The sequence below is a fragment of the Pogoniulus pusillus genome, chromosome 20, assembly GCF_015220805.1.
Source record: "Pogoniulus pusillus isolate bPogPus1 chromosome 20, bPogPus1.pri, whole genome shotgun sequence".
NCBI classification, from domain to species: domain Eukaryota; kingdom Metazoa; phylum Chordata; class Aves; order Piciformes; family Lybiidae; genus Pogoniulus; species Pogoniulus pusillus.
This window is the reverse complement of record NC_087283.1, coordinates 21794752-21808429: the sequence shown is the minus strand read 5'-3', so window position 1 is coordinate 21808429 and position 13678 is coordinate 21794752. Positions and strand designations below refer to the sequence as shown.

General features: G+C 61.7%; 1 protein-coding gene across 1 annotated transcript in view; it reads left to right on the top strand.

Moving 5' to 3' along the window:
* The window catches only part of PLEKHG4 (pleckstrin homology and RhoGEF domain containing G4), a 119732-nt gene that overhangs the window by 84520 nt on the left and 21534 nt on the right, over positions 1 to 13678 (top strand). Inside the window, exon 14 of the mRNA XM_064159814.1 lies at positions 8371 to 9302. Within this exon, the coding sequence (XP_064015884.1) occupies positions 8371 to 9302 (932 nt within the window). The remainder of the gene's footprint in view (positions 1 to 8370; positions 9303 to 13678) is intronic.

The window sequence follows — 13678 nt, the reverse complement described above, 5'->3', positions numbered from 1 at the left end:
CCAGAGGTGTGGGAAGCAGGGGAACCAGTCAGGGTGGGGAGGGAGCACAAGGAGCAGGCAGTGCCAACCCCTGCCATGCCCAGGGACACCCTACCCTAGAGCAGGCTGCACACAGCCTCAGCCAGCCTGGCCTCAAACACCTCCAGCCATGGGGCCTCAACCCCCTCCCTGGGCAACCCATTCCAGCCTCTCACCACTCTCCTGCTCAGCAACTTCCTGCTCCCCTCCAGCCTCACTCTCCCCACCTCCAGCTTTGCTCCATCCCCCCCACTCCTGCCACTCCCTCACAGCCTCCAAAGTCCCTCCCCAGCTTTTTTGCAGCCCCCTGCAGATGCTGCAAGGCCACCAGAAGGTCCCCTGGGAGCCTCCTCTGCTGCAGCCTGCACAGCCCCAACTCTTTCAGGCTGTGCTCACAGCAGAGCTGCTGCAGCCTCTCAGCATCCTCCTGGCCCTGGAGGAGTCCTGGACTCCAAGCAGCAACTCCACACTGTCAGGTGCTCAGCAGCACATCTGCAGGACACCGAAACCCCTCCGGGGGGGATGGGAACTGCACCATCTCCCTGGGCGAGCTGTTTGGCCTCAGCTTTGTCTGACAGCAGCTGGCTCAGCTCTCCTTCTCCTCTCTCCCTCCTCACTTAACCCTTGTCAGGTCGTGCCCTGAGCAGCCTGATTTGCTCTCCCGTTTCCAGGGTGTCCTTTTTCAGCCCCCAGCCTGCAGCTCTTGGGAGTTAGGAAATCCATCCTCTGGCTGAGTTCATGCAAGGTTAATGCCTGAAATCTTCCCCTCCTCCTTCCTGCCAGGTTTTTTTTCACTGCAGAAGTCTTCTTTTGAGGTCATCGAGGCTCTGATGTTTATTTTCCCATCCAAGGGTGTTTATGGATCAGGAAGTTGTTGCTTTTTCCTTTCCAGGCTGAGGTGGTTCCCTCTGCACAAACATCTCCAGCTGACCTTGCTGCAGCTCTCCCAATCCTCTTCTCTCCTGCCAAAGCAGTGATTTGCAAACTGGGCTGGGAGTCCTCCAGTGAGTCACTGCCAGGTCACAGCATGGCTCAGGGCTTGGAAGGGACCTCAGAGATCATCGACTCCACCTACCCTGCCTCTGAACTACACCTGGCTGCTCAAGGTCTCAGCCAGCCTGGCCTTGAGCACCTCCAGGCAGGAGGCAGCCACAGCCTCCCTGGGCAGCCTGTGCCAGGCTCTCACCTCCCTCACACTGCACAACTTCCCCAGCTCCACTCTCAGCCTGCTCTGCCTCAGCTCCAAACCATTGCCCCTTGGCCTGCCTCAGCCCCCCTCAGCCAAAGGCTCTCTGCAGCCTCCCTGCAGGCTCCCTTCAGGCCCTGGCAGCAGCTCTGAGGTGCCCCTGGAGCCTTCTCCTCTGCAGGCTGCACCCTCCCAGCTCCCTCAGCAGTGCTCCCAGCAGAGCTGCTCCAGCCCTGGCACCACCTCTGTGGCCTCCTCTGGCCTCACCCCAGCAGCTCTGTGCCCTCCTGGTGCTGTGGACAGCAGAGCTGGAGGCAGGACTGGAGGTGAGGTCTGGGCAGAGCAGAGCCCAGGGGCAGAGTCCTCCTGATGCCCAGGCTGTTCTCTCCTGTGTTTCAGCAGAGCTTCCCTTGGCACCCCAGCAGTGCCCCAGGCTCTGTGGCAGGAGGTGAATGCCTTTGCTGCTGCTTTCTGCTGGCACAGGAGGGTGCAGGAGTCTCTTCCTCAGCCTTGCAGGACAGGAGGGAATCAATTAGGGGTTTTCACCTGCTAAACCCAAGCACAATTTGCAGTCGAAGGTGAGGGGTCCATGGGGTGAGATGCTTTTGAGCATCTGTCCCAGCACCTCGGGCTCCTCTCAAGTGCAGTTTGAGGTCCTGTGTGATGTGGCTGGGGCTTGTCCAGGGAGGCAAAGCCTTCATCTGGCTGGCTGCAGACCTTCTCCCTCCTGCTGTGCTGCCTGAATCCTGCCCCCTTGCTGGAAGGCACAGCAAGGAAGCAGCCTGGAGAGCCAAGGGAGAGTCTTTTGAGGCCAGGCTGCCCACCCCTCCACCGCCTTCCCTGGTCCCAGCAGTGGTCCTGTGCTGTGCCACTGCCTGCTGAGCTGAGAGCAGTTTCTGCCTTGACTCCCTTCTGTGTGAGAGCTCTTTGCTGGCCTTGGATGCCCAGGAGCCACTGGTAGCTGCCTGAAGCTCTGGAGACCCTTCCCTGAGTGGGCAGGGATCAGATCTGCTGCTGCCCTTCTCTGAGTGGGCAGGGATCAGATCTGCTGCTGCCCTTCCCTGAGTGGGCAGGGATCAGATCTGCTGCTGCCCTTCTCTGCCTGGGCAGGGATCAGATCTGCTGCTGCCCATCCCTGAGTGGGCAGGGATCAGATCTGCTGCTGCCCTTCTCTGAGTGGGCAGGGATCAGATCTCCTCTCCCCTTCTCTGAGTGGGCAGGGATCAGATCTGCTGCTGCCCTTCTCTGAGTGGGCAGGGATCAGATCTCCTCTCCCCTTCTCTGAGTGGGCAGGGATCAGATCTGCTGCTGCCCTTCTCTGAGTGGGCAGGGATCAGATCTGCTGCTACCCTTCTCTGAGTGGGCAGGGATCAGATCTCCTCTCCCCTTCTCTGAGTGGGCAGGGATCAGATCTGCTGCTGCCCTTCTCTGAGTGGGCAGGGATCAGATCTGCTGCTGCCCTTCCCTGAGTGGGCAGGGATCAGATCTGCTGCTGCCCATCCCTGAGTGGGCAGGGATCAGATCTGCTGCTGCCCTTCTCTGAGTGGGCAGGGATCAGATCTGCTGCTGCCCTTCTCTGAGTGGGCAGGGATCAGATCTGCTGCTGCCCTTCTCTGAGTGGGCAGGGATCAGATCTGCTGCTGCCCTTCCCTGAGTGGGCAGGGATCAGATCTGCTGCTGCCCTTCTCTGAGTGGGCAGGAATCAGATCTCCTCTCCCCTTCTCTGAGTGGGCAGGGATCAGATCTGCTGCTGCCCTTCTCTGAGTGGGCAGGGATCAGATCTCCTCTCCCCTTCTCTGAGTGGGCAGGGATCAGATCTGCTGCTGCCCTTCTCTGAGTGGGCAGGGATCAGATCTGCTGCTGCCCTTCTCTGAGTGGGCAGGGATCAGATCTGCTGCTGCCCTTCTCTGAGTGGGCAGGGATCAGATCTGCTGCTGCCCTTCTCTGAGTGGGCAGGGATCAGATCTGCTGCTACCCTTCTCTGAGTGGGCAGGGATCAGATCTCCTCTCCCCTTCTCTGAGTGGGCAGGGATCAGATCTGCTGCTGCCCTTCCCTGAGTGGGCAGGGATCAGATCTGCTGCTGCCCATCCCTGAGTGGGCAGGGATCAGATCTGCTGCTGCCCTTCTCTGAGTGGGCAGGGATCAGATCTGCTGCTGCCCTTCTCTGAGTGGGCAGGGATCAGATCTGCTGCTGCCCTTCTCTGAGTGGGCAGGGATCAGATCTGCTGCTACCCTTCTCTGAGTGGGCAGGGATCAGATCTCCTCTCCCCTTCTCTGAGTGGGCAGGGATCAGATCTGCTGCTGCCCTTCCCTGAGTGGGCAGGGATCAGATCTGCTGCTGCCCATCCCTGAGTGGGCAGGGATCAGATCTGCTGCTGCCCTTCTCTGAGTGGGCAGGGATCAGATCTGCTGCTGCCCTTCTCTGAGTGGGCAGGGATCAGATCTGCTGCTGCCCTTCTCTGAGTGGGCAGGGATCAGATCTCCTCTCCCCTTCTCTGCGTGGGCAGGGATCAGATCTCCTCTCCCCTTCTCTGCATGGGCAGGGATCAGATCTCCTCTCCCCTTCTCTGCGTGGGCAGGGATCAGATCTCCTCTCCCCTTCCCTGAGTGGGCAGGGATCAGATCTGCTGCTGCCCTTCTCTGAGTGGGCAGGGATCAGATCTGCTGCTGCCCTTCCCTGAGTGGGCAGGGATCAGATCTCCTCTCCCCTTCTCTGCGTGGGCAGGGATCAGATCTCCTCTCCCCTTCCCTGAGTGGGCAGGGATCAGATCCCCTGCAGATCAGGGCCCTGGCATGCAGGCAGCAGTGCCAGGGCAGCAACTTGTCCTGCCCCTACCTTTGGGATTCCCGGGCTGAGCTGCACTTGGGATCTAAGGCCAGATGCTGGCAGAGATCTCTCCCCAGCAGCCCCCAGCCTTGTGCCTGTCTACAGGGCGCTGCCTTTGGGTGCTGTGTGGCGCTGGGAGCTGCACAGCCTGGCGGATCGCTGGGTGCTGGCATCCAGCTGGGTGCTGGCAGCCTCCTGCAGCCTGCACTTCCCTTTGGTCCCGGCGGTGGAAGGGATCTGTTGGAGCAGGCTGGCTGGGAAGCTCCCCTGGCTGCGCAGATGGGGCTGAGGCTCACAATGGCTCCATCTGCATATCAAAGCCCTGCACACATGGACAGGCCTCTCCCCAGCCCCCACGGCCTCTGCTGGGCTCTTTGGGCTGCTCCACGGGGGTGGGGGCCTCTGAGTACCCCAAAGTGTGCTCTGGCAGCAGGGTTTGTATGCTCTGAGTACACCAAAGTGCTCTGGCAGCAGGGTTTGTACCCTCTGAGTACACCAAAGTGTGCTCTGGCAGCAGGGTTTGTATCCTCTGAGTACACCAAAGTGTGCTCTGAGGAATCCTAGAATCAGTCAGGGCTGGAAGGGAGCAGAAGGAGCAGGCAGTGCCAACCCCTGCCATGCCCAGGGACACCCTACCCTAGAGCAGGCTGCACACAGCCTCAGCCAGCCTGGCCTCAAACACCTCCAGCCATGGGGCCTCAACCCCCTCCCTGGGCAACCCATTCCAGCCTCTCCCCACTCTCCTGCTCAACAACTTCCTCCTCCCCTCCAGCCTCACTCTCCCCACCTCCAGCTTTGCTCCAGCCCCCCCACTCCTGCCACTCCCTGGTACCCTGGGGCCTTCTTGTGACCTTCCAGTGTCTGAAGAGGGTTGCAAGAAAGCTGGGGAGGAACTTTTTAGGGTGTCAGGTAGTGATAGGACTCGGGGGGGAGGGGATGGAGCCAAACTAGAAGTGAGGAGATTCAGACTGGGTGTTAGGAAGAGGATGGGGAGAGCCTGGCACAGGTTGCCCAGGGAGGTGGTGGAAGCCTCACCCCTGGAGGTGTCCAAGGCCAGGCTGGATGTGGCTGTGGGCAGCCTGCTCTAGTGTGAGGTGTCCCTGCCCATGGCAGGGGGTTGGAGCTGGATGGTCCTTGGGGTCCCTTCCAGTGACCCTATGGTTCTGTGTCCTCTGGCCACCCTTTCCCACGTTGAGAGCACAAAGCCTTAGGTCAGGAGGAGCAGGTCAGGGGCCTGGTGCCATGCTTGGCAGGGTGATGGGAGGAGAGGGAGCTGCTGCTCCTTCCCTGGGCTGTGGGAGAAGCCTTTTCCCTCAGCTGGGCGTTGTGAGCAGCTCCTCAGCCCCTGTGGGAGCTGGCAGCAGGTGGCCTGCAGCTGCAGCTCCAAGCAGCGATGTGGCTCTGGGAGCTGTGCTGGCATCTGGCCCTGGAATGACTCTGCTCAGGCTGCAGGCTGCCACCCTTCGTGTGCTGGCATTCAGCTCTCAGACAAAGAGCACTGTTGGCTCTGCTGGCTGTGCTGGGCACCGCGGGCATGAAGCTGCTCCTCCTCTGCCTGCCTCTGTCGACCAGCAGAGAGTGAACCTTGCAACCTGATCTGCTTGAGCACCACATGCCTGGGGGGGGGGGGGAAGTGTCTGCTCCACCTCTGCATGTTCAGCAGGGATGGACCAAGGGGAAGTTGTGCTTAGCTAACCTGATAGCATCTTGGGATGCCACAACTGAGTGGGTAGATTGAGGGAGAGCAGTGGATGGAGTCTGCCTTGACCTCAGCAAGGCCTTTGGCAGCATCTCCCTTGGCATCCTGGTGAGCAAGCTGAGGCAGTGTGGGGTGGCAGAGCAGGCAGGGAGGTGGGTGAGGAACTGGGTACAAGACAGAGCTCAGAGGGTGGTGATCAGTGGTGCCAGGCCCAGCTGGAGAGCTGTGACCAGTGGAGTCCCCCAGGGACCAGTGCTGGGGCCAGACCTGTTCAACAGCTTCATCAGTGCCACTGCTGAGGGCACAGACAGTCTGCTGAGCAGGTTTGCTGCTGGCACCAAGCTGGGAGGCTTGGCTGAGCCAGCTGCAGGCTGTGCTGCCACCCAGAGAGCCCTGGGCACAGAGCTGGGCACAGAGGAGCCAGAGGAGGCTCAGCAAGGGCAAGGGCAGAGTCCTGCGCCTGGGGAGGAAGAGCAAACTGCAGCAGCAGAGGCTGGGAGGTGACTGCTGGAGAGCAGCCCCAAGGAGAGGGCCCTGGGGGTGCTGGGGCAGAGCATCCCTGGCACAGCAATGTGCCCTGGGGGCCAAGAGGCCAATGGGGGCCTGGGGGGCACTCAGCAGAGTGTGCCCAGCAGAGCCAGGGAGCTTCTCCTGCCCCTCTGCTCTGCCCTGCTGAGAGCTCCTCTTGAGCACTGCCTTCAGTTTGGGGCTCCCCAGGTGCAGAGGGACAGGAACTGCTGGAGAGGGTCCAGGGGAGGCTGTGAGGATGCTGAGGGGCCTGGAGCAGTGCCTGGGGAGGAGAGGCTGAGGGCCCTGGGGCTGCTTAGGCTGGAGAAGAGAAGGCTGAGAGGGGATTGGATCAATGTCTGCAACTCTCTGAGGGCTGGGGGCAGGAGGGGGGGACAGGCTCTGCTCACTGCTCCCTGGGCTAGGCCAAGCAGCAGTGGATGGAAGCTGCAGCACAGGAGGCTCAGCTCAGCACAAGGGCAACTTCTTGGCTGGAAGGGTCCCAGAGCCTGGCACAGGCTGCCCAGAGAGGCTGTGGAGCCTCCTTCCCTGGAGCCTCTCCAGCCCTGTCTGGATGTGTTCCTGTGTGCTCTGTGTCAGACAGGACTGTCCTGCTCTGGCAGGGGTTTGAACTCGATCTCCCTGGGTCCCTTCCAACCCCTAGTATCCTGTGAGCCTCTGAACCCAGAAGCTCTCAGATGTCTGATGAAGGCTGGCAAAGAAAGGTCACTCAGCAGGTGCAGGATGGTCTCAACTGCAGTGGCCCTCCAGAGCCTGAAGAGACTACAGGTGGAGTTGGGGAGGGACTCTCTACAAGGGCTTGTGGTGACAGGACAAGGGACTATGGCTTGGAGCTGGGAGAGGGGACAGTGAGAGTGGAGATAAGAAACAAGTTGTTGGCAGTGAGGGTGGGGAGAGCCTGGCACAGGTTGGCCAGGGAGGTTGTGGAGCACAGAATCACCCAATGTGATCTTTGATCACATTGGGTGATTCTGTGCTCCACAACCTCCCTGGAGGTGTTCAGTGCCAGGCTGGATGAGACCTTGAACACCCTGAGCTGGTGGGAGGTGTCCCTGCCCATGGCAGGGAGTTGGATGCTCTTTGAGGTCCCTTCCAACCCAAACCATTGTCTGAATTCCTGCAGCCTTGGCAGCAGCTTCCCTTGGGCTTTCCTGCCCCAGAGGGGACATCCCAGCCTCAAAGGGACTTGGTGGGGTGATGGTGGAGCAGCCAAGGGGGGTGGTGGAGGAGCAGGGATGATGGTGGTAGAGCAGCTAAGAGTGGTAGTGGAGGAGCAGACAGTGTGGTGGTGGAGCAGCTAAGGTTGGTAGTGGAGGAGCAGGCAGGGTGGTGGTGGAGCAGCCAAGGGTGGTAGTGATGGAGCAGGCAGGGGGGTGGTGGAGCAGCCAAGGGTGGTAGTGATGGAGCAGGCAGGAGGGTGGTGGAGCAGCCAAGGGTGGTAGTGATGGAGCAGGCAGGGGGGTGGTGGAGCAGCCAAGGGTGGTAGTGATGGAGCAGGCAGGGGGGTGGTGGAGCAGCCAAGGGTGGTAGTGATGGAGCAGGCAGGGGGGTGGTGGAGCAGCCAAGGGTGGTAGTGATGGAGCAGGCAGGGTGGTGGTGGAGCAGCCACGATGATGGTGAAGCAGGCAGGGTGGTGGTGGAGCAGCCAAGGGTGGTAGTGATGGAGCAGGCAGGGTGGTGGTGGAGCAGCCAAGGGTGGTAGTGGAGGAGCAGGCAGTGTGGCGGTGGAGCAGCCACGCTGATGGTGAAGCAGGCAGGGTGGTGGTGGAGCAGCTAAGGGTGGTAGTGATGGAGCAGGCAGGGGGGTGGTGGAGCAGCCACGCTGCTGGTGAAGCAGGCAGGGTGGTGCCGAAGCATCCGAGGGGCGGTGCTGGCGGAGCAGGCAGCGCAGCTGAAGCCCTCTGCAATAAGGAGCTGTTTGTTCTGCCGGCTGCTTCAAGCCCTATTGACAATGGCAGCTCCCCCTCTGCCCTCCCCTCCTCTCCCACTCGAGTTGCTGCGGCGGCCGCACACTGATCCTTTCTCTTGCCTCCAGGCACTCTGCTGGGGCTTCCCCCCGGGGCGAGTGCCCGCTCTGAGTGCCCTTCGCCCTGTCCTTGCTGTCCTTGCAGGCCTACGAGTGGGCGCTGGAAGGGATGCGGCACCTGGCAGGCGTCAGCATGGAGGAGTGCAGCTCTGCCCAGCACTGCGCCGCTGCCCTGCGCTGCCTGGAGAGCTACAAGGGGCAGCACCCCGACATCAGCGCCGCCCGCTTCCAGGAGATGAAGGAGCTGGCCTGCGAGCTCAAGAGCGACAGAGGGCTCAAGCAGTGGAAGTTCGCCTGGTCCAAGTGCCAGGAGACCAAGCTGGTGTTTGAGAAGAAGCTGGAAGCGGCCCTGAGGACCAGGAGGTCGCTGCCGGCCGAGCGCAGAGCGGCGCCGGGGGAGCAGCCCGGGGCTGCCGCCCAGCCCAGCGGCCCGGCCCAGCGCAGGCACTCGGAAGGGGCCAGCCCTGGCTCCTCCTGGGACAGGACTTCCAGCGCTGGAGCATCGTCCCCCTGCTGCTCTCCGGGGTGGGCAAAGGAGAGAGCTGCCTCCTCCTCCCTCAGCTGCCCCGGGGAGGAATCCTCCTGCCAAGCCGCGCTGGGTTCTGATCCTCACTCCGGCAGGGTCCCTTTTGCCAGCGAAGCCTCCAAGTCTCCGAAGCTGCCTGAAGAGAAGCCGAGCCTGGAGAACATCCTCGAGAGCCTGGAGATGAAGCCATCCTGCGTGTCCCCCCCGGCCCCTGGCAAGCTGCCTGCCAGGAGGATGCTGCGCAAGGCGCAGAGCTTCGACCTGCCCTGCGGCGAGAGCCTGTGGTCGGGCTGCCAGAGGGCGCTGAGCGAGCCGGCCAGGTACGGCAACACCGGAGTCTTCATCAGGGGGCTGGAGGTGAGCAGCACCGAGCTGCTGGACAGGACCTTCGCCCTGCGGCAGCCCGCGGCTCACAGCTGGGCTGCCGACTGCCTGCTGGAGGGCCAGAGAGGCTGCAGCGCCGCCGCCGCCGAAGCCAAAAGCTGGGGCAGGTAAGGGCTTGGGGCGCTCTGAGCTCCCTCTGCACCTCGGAGGGGGTGAGGTGGAGCTGTTGGTTTCCCCCCCCCCGCGGCATGGGTGCTCTGGAAGAGGGGAAAGAGAGGGTCTGGGGCAGGAGAAGGGAGTTTCTGAACGCAGGGTGTTAGGGAAGGGAGCTCTGGAGAGCTTCCAGTCCAACCCCTGCCAGAGCAGGAGCAGAGAATCCAGCACAGGTGGCACAGGAACACATCCAGACAGGGCTGAAAGGCTCCAGGGAAGGAGACTCCACAGCCTCTCTGGGCAGCCTGTGCCAGGCTCTGGGACCCTTAGAGTCAAGCTCAGGGCACACAGGAACACATCCAGACAGGGCTGGAAAGGCTCCAGGGAAGGAGACTCCACAACCTCTCTGGGCAGCCTGTGCCAGAGCTGTAGGACCCTTAGAGTCAAGCTCAGGGCACACAGGAACACATCCAGACAGGACTGAAAGGCTCCAGAGAAGGAGACTCCACAGCCTCTGTGGGCAGCCTGTGCCAGGCTCTGGGACCCTTAGAGTCAAGCTCAGGGCACACAGGAACACAGCCAGGCAAGGCTGGAAAGGCTCCAGGGAAGGAGACTCCACAGCCTCTCTGGGCAGCCTGTGCCAGGCTCTGGGACCCTCTCAGTCAATCTCAGGGCACACAGGAACACAGCCAGGCAGGGCTGGAAAGGCTCCAGGGAAGGAGACTCCACAGCCTCTCTGGGCAGCCTGTGCCAGGCTCTATGAACCTCACACTCAAGAAGTTCTTCCTCCTGCTGAGGTGCAGCTTCCTGTGCTGCAGTTGCCATCCCTTGCCCTTGTCCTGTGCCAGGGCACAGGTGAGCAGAGGCTGTCCCTGTGCCTCCCCTCCTGACCCCCAGCCCTCAGGCACTGACAGGCACTGCTCAGGTCCCCTCTCAGCCTTCTCCCCTGCAGACTCAGCCCCAGGGCTCTCAGCCTCTCCTCACCAGGCAGCACTCCAGTCCCTTCAGCATCCTTGCAGCCCTCCCTTGGACCCTCTCCAGTAGATCCCAGTCCCTCCTCAGCTCACAGAGTGTGAGTGGGTTTGGAAGGGACCTCGAAAGATGACTGAGCCCAACCCCCCTGCCAGAGCTGGAGGGCTTAGAGTAGCTCACAGGACTGCATCTAGGTGAGATGTGAATGCCTCCATCCCTTGCCATGAGGTGGGAGCACCTCTGGGCACCGAAGCAGTCCTGCTCTTGGATCATCTGCCCAGCTGGCTTGGAGGGGAAGCTGAGAGGCAGGCAGGGAAGGCAGAAGCACCTCGGAGTAGTTAATGTTTGGTGCTGCACTGCCTCGCAGTGGAAACTTGGAGTACCTACCCGTGACCCATTCTGAGGAGCTGCTGAGTGCTGAGGAAGCCACAGCAGGGTCGTTTCCCACTCAGTCTTGGCTGAGACAAAGCCAACAAGCACCTGGCTCCAGAGCCTGGGTTCCTTCAAGGTTAACCTCATGTCCCCCCCACAGCAGCCACTGCCACCAGGCTGACTTCTCCTCACAGGAATCCTGAGTTCTGCTCTCCTCTTGTTTCAGAACTGCAGCACTCTGTGTGTAGAAAGGGGTCTGGGTAGGCTCAGAGGTGTGTGTCCTGCTGAGGTGGGCTTGAGCCCACAGCCAGCCTGGCTTGCTGAGCAGAAAGCCTAACAGAGCTCCTTGGGGCAGCTGAGAGCTTTGTCAGTGCTCAGAGTCATCAAATCATAGAACAGGGATTGGAGGAGACCTCTGGAGATGGAGTCCAGCCCCTGCCAGAGCAGCATCACCCAGGGCAGGGCACACAGGAACACAGCCAGGGGGGTTTGAAAGCCTCCAGAGCAGGAGGCTACACAGCCTCTCAGGGCAGCCTGCTCCAGGCCTGCAGCAGCCTCACACCAAACAACTTTCTCCTCATGTTAAGGTAGAGCCTCCTGGGTTCCAGCTCCTATCTCTTGGTCCTTGTCTTATCACAGGGCACCCCCCCAAAGAGCCTGGCACCTCCATCCTGGCACCCACCCCTCAGATACTTACAGCCATTGATCAGTCCCCTCTCAGCCTTCTCCTCTCCACACTAACCAGCCCCAGGGCTCTCAGCAGAGCTGTTCCAGACTCTTCATCATCCTCACAGCCTCCACTGGGCTCTCTCCAGCAGGTCCCTGTCCCTCAGGCCCTGGGCAGCCCAGAGCTGGGCACAGCAGTGCAGCTGTGGTCTCAGCAGGGCAGAGCAGAGGGGCAGCAGAACCTGCCCAGCCCTGCTGGCCACACTTGCCCTGCTGCACCCCAGGAGCCCATTGGCCCTCTTGCCCCCAGGGCCACACTGCTGTCCCATGGGCACTTTGCTGTGCCCAGCACTCCAAGCTCCTTCTCCAGGGAGCTGCCTTGCAGCAGATCAGCTCTGACCCTGTGCTGCTGCTGCTGCTGCTGCCCAGGGGCAGGACTCTACACAGGGCTCTGTGCTGCTGCTGCTGCATGCTAAGGACCTGTCTGGAGGTGCCAGAGCCATGCCCCATGGGCAGAGAGCTGCCAGCTGCCCCTGGCTGCAGGAGGCCTTTCTCTTGCCCTGCTGCTGCTGCCCAGGGGCAGGACTCTGCACAGGGCTCTGTGCTGCTGCTGCTGCATGCTAAGGACCTGCCTGGAGGTGCCAGAGCTCTGTGGGCAGAGAGCTGCCAGCTGCCCCTGCCTGCAGGAGGCCTTTCTCTTGCCCTGCTGCTGCTGCCCAGGGGCAGGACTCTACACAGGGCTCTGTGCTGCTGCTGCTGCATGCTAAGGACCTGTCTGGAGGTGCCAGAGCCATGCCCCATGGGCAGAGAGCTGCCAGCTGCCCCTGGCTGCAGGAGGCCTTTCTCTTGCCCTGCTGCTGCTGCCCAGGGGCAGGACTCTACACAGGGCTCTGTGCTGCTGCTGCTGCATGCTAAGGACCTGTCTGGAGGTGCCAGAGCTCTGTGGGCAGAGAGCTGCCAGCTGCCCCTGCCTGCAGGAGGCCTTTCTCTTGCCCTGCTGCTCCTCTGCAGGTGCAGTTTTCTAGGTGCTTTCTCAGTTGATTGCTCCCAGTGCCAGCACCAGGGGCACTGGGTGGAAGCTGAGGCATAGGAAGCTTCATGGAATCATCAGGAAGGTTTTTTTCCCTGTGAGAGTGACAGAACCCTGGAACAGGCTGCCCAAGGAGGGTGTGGGGTCTGCCTCGCTGGGGATACTCAAAACCTGCCTGGATGTGTTCCTGTGTGACCTGCTCTGGGTGATCCTGCTCTGGCAGAGGGGTTAGACTGGATGAGCTTTCCAGGTTGTGATGGTTTGGGAGGAGAGGCTGAGGGAGCTGGGGGGGTGCAGGCTGCAGCAGAGGAGGCTCAGGGCAGAGCTGATTGCTGCCTGCAGCTGCCTGCAGGGAGGCTGTAGCCAGGTGGGGTTGGGCTCTGGTGCCAGGCAGGCAGCAGCAGCAGAAGGGGCCCCAGGCTGAAGCTGTGTCAGGGCAGGTGTGGGCTGGCTGTGAGGAGGAAGCTGCTGGCAGAGAGAGTGATTGGCACTGGCATGGGCTGCCCAGGGAGGTGGTGGAGTGGCCGTGGCTGGAGGGGTTGGAGCCAAGGCTGGCTGGGCACTGAGTGCCATGGTGTGGTTGTTTGGGCAGGGCTGGGTGCTAGGTTGGCACTGAGTGCCATGGTGTGGTTGTTTGGGCAGGGCTGGGTGCTAGGCTGGCACTGAGTGCCATGGTGTGGTTGTTTGGTCAGGGCTAGGTGCTAGGTTGGCACTGAGTGCCATGGTGTGGTTGTTTGGGCAGGGCTGGGTGCTAGGTTGGCACTGAGTGCCATGGTGTGGTTGTTTGGGCAGGGCTGGGTGCTAGGTTGGCACTGAGTGCCATGGTGTGGTTGTTTGGTCAGGGCTAGGTGCTAGGTTGGCACTGAGTGCCATGGTGTGGTTGTTTGGGCAGGGCTGGGTGCTAGGCTGGACTGGCTGAGCTTGGAGCTCCCTTCCAGCCTGGCTGGTTCTCAGATCCTGTGGCTCTCTACCTCCTCCTGGCAGCCTGCAGCGATCAAGCTGCCGTAGAGCTGTGGGGAGCCCCAAACTGACCAGGGCATTCCAGGGGCAGAGCTGCCACATCCACATAGAGCTGTGCCATGAGGGTTCACCCCCGGGGGCACTTCCGCGGGGGCTGTGCCCCTCGCAGGCAGCGCTGTCCTGCCGCAGCCCCCTGCCCACTGCCTCCCTTTGCACCCCCTGCCGACTGCCTCCCTTTGCACCCCCTGCCGACTGCCTCCCTTTGCATCCCCTGCCGACTGCCTCCCTTTGCACCCCCTGCCGACTGCCTCCCTCTCCGTCCCTGCCGACTGCCTCCCTTTGCATCCCCTGCCGACTGCCTCCCTTTGCATCCCCTGCCGACTGCCTCCC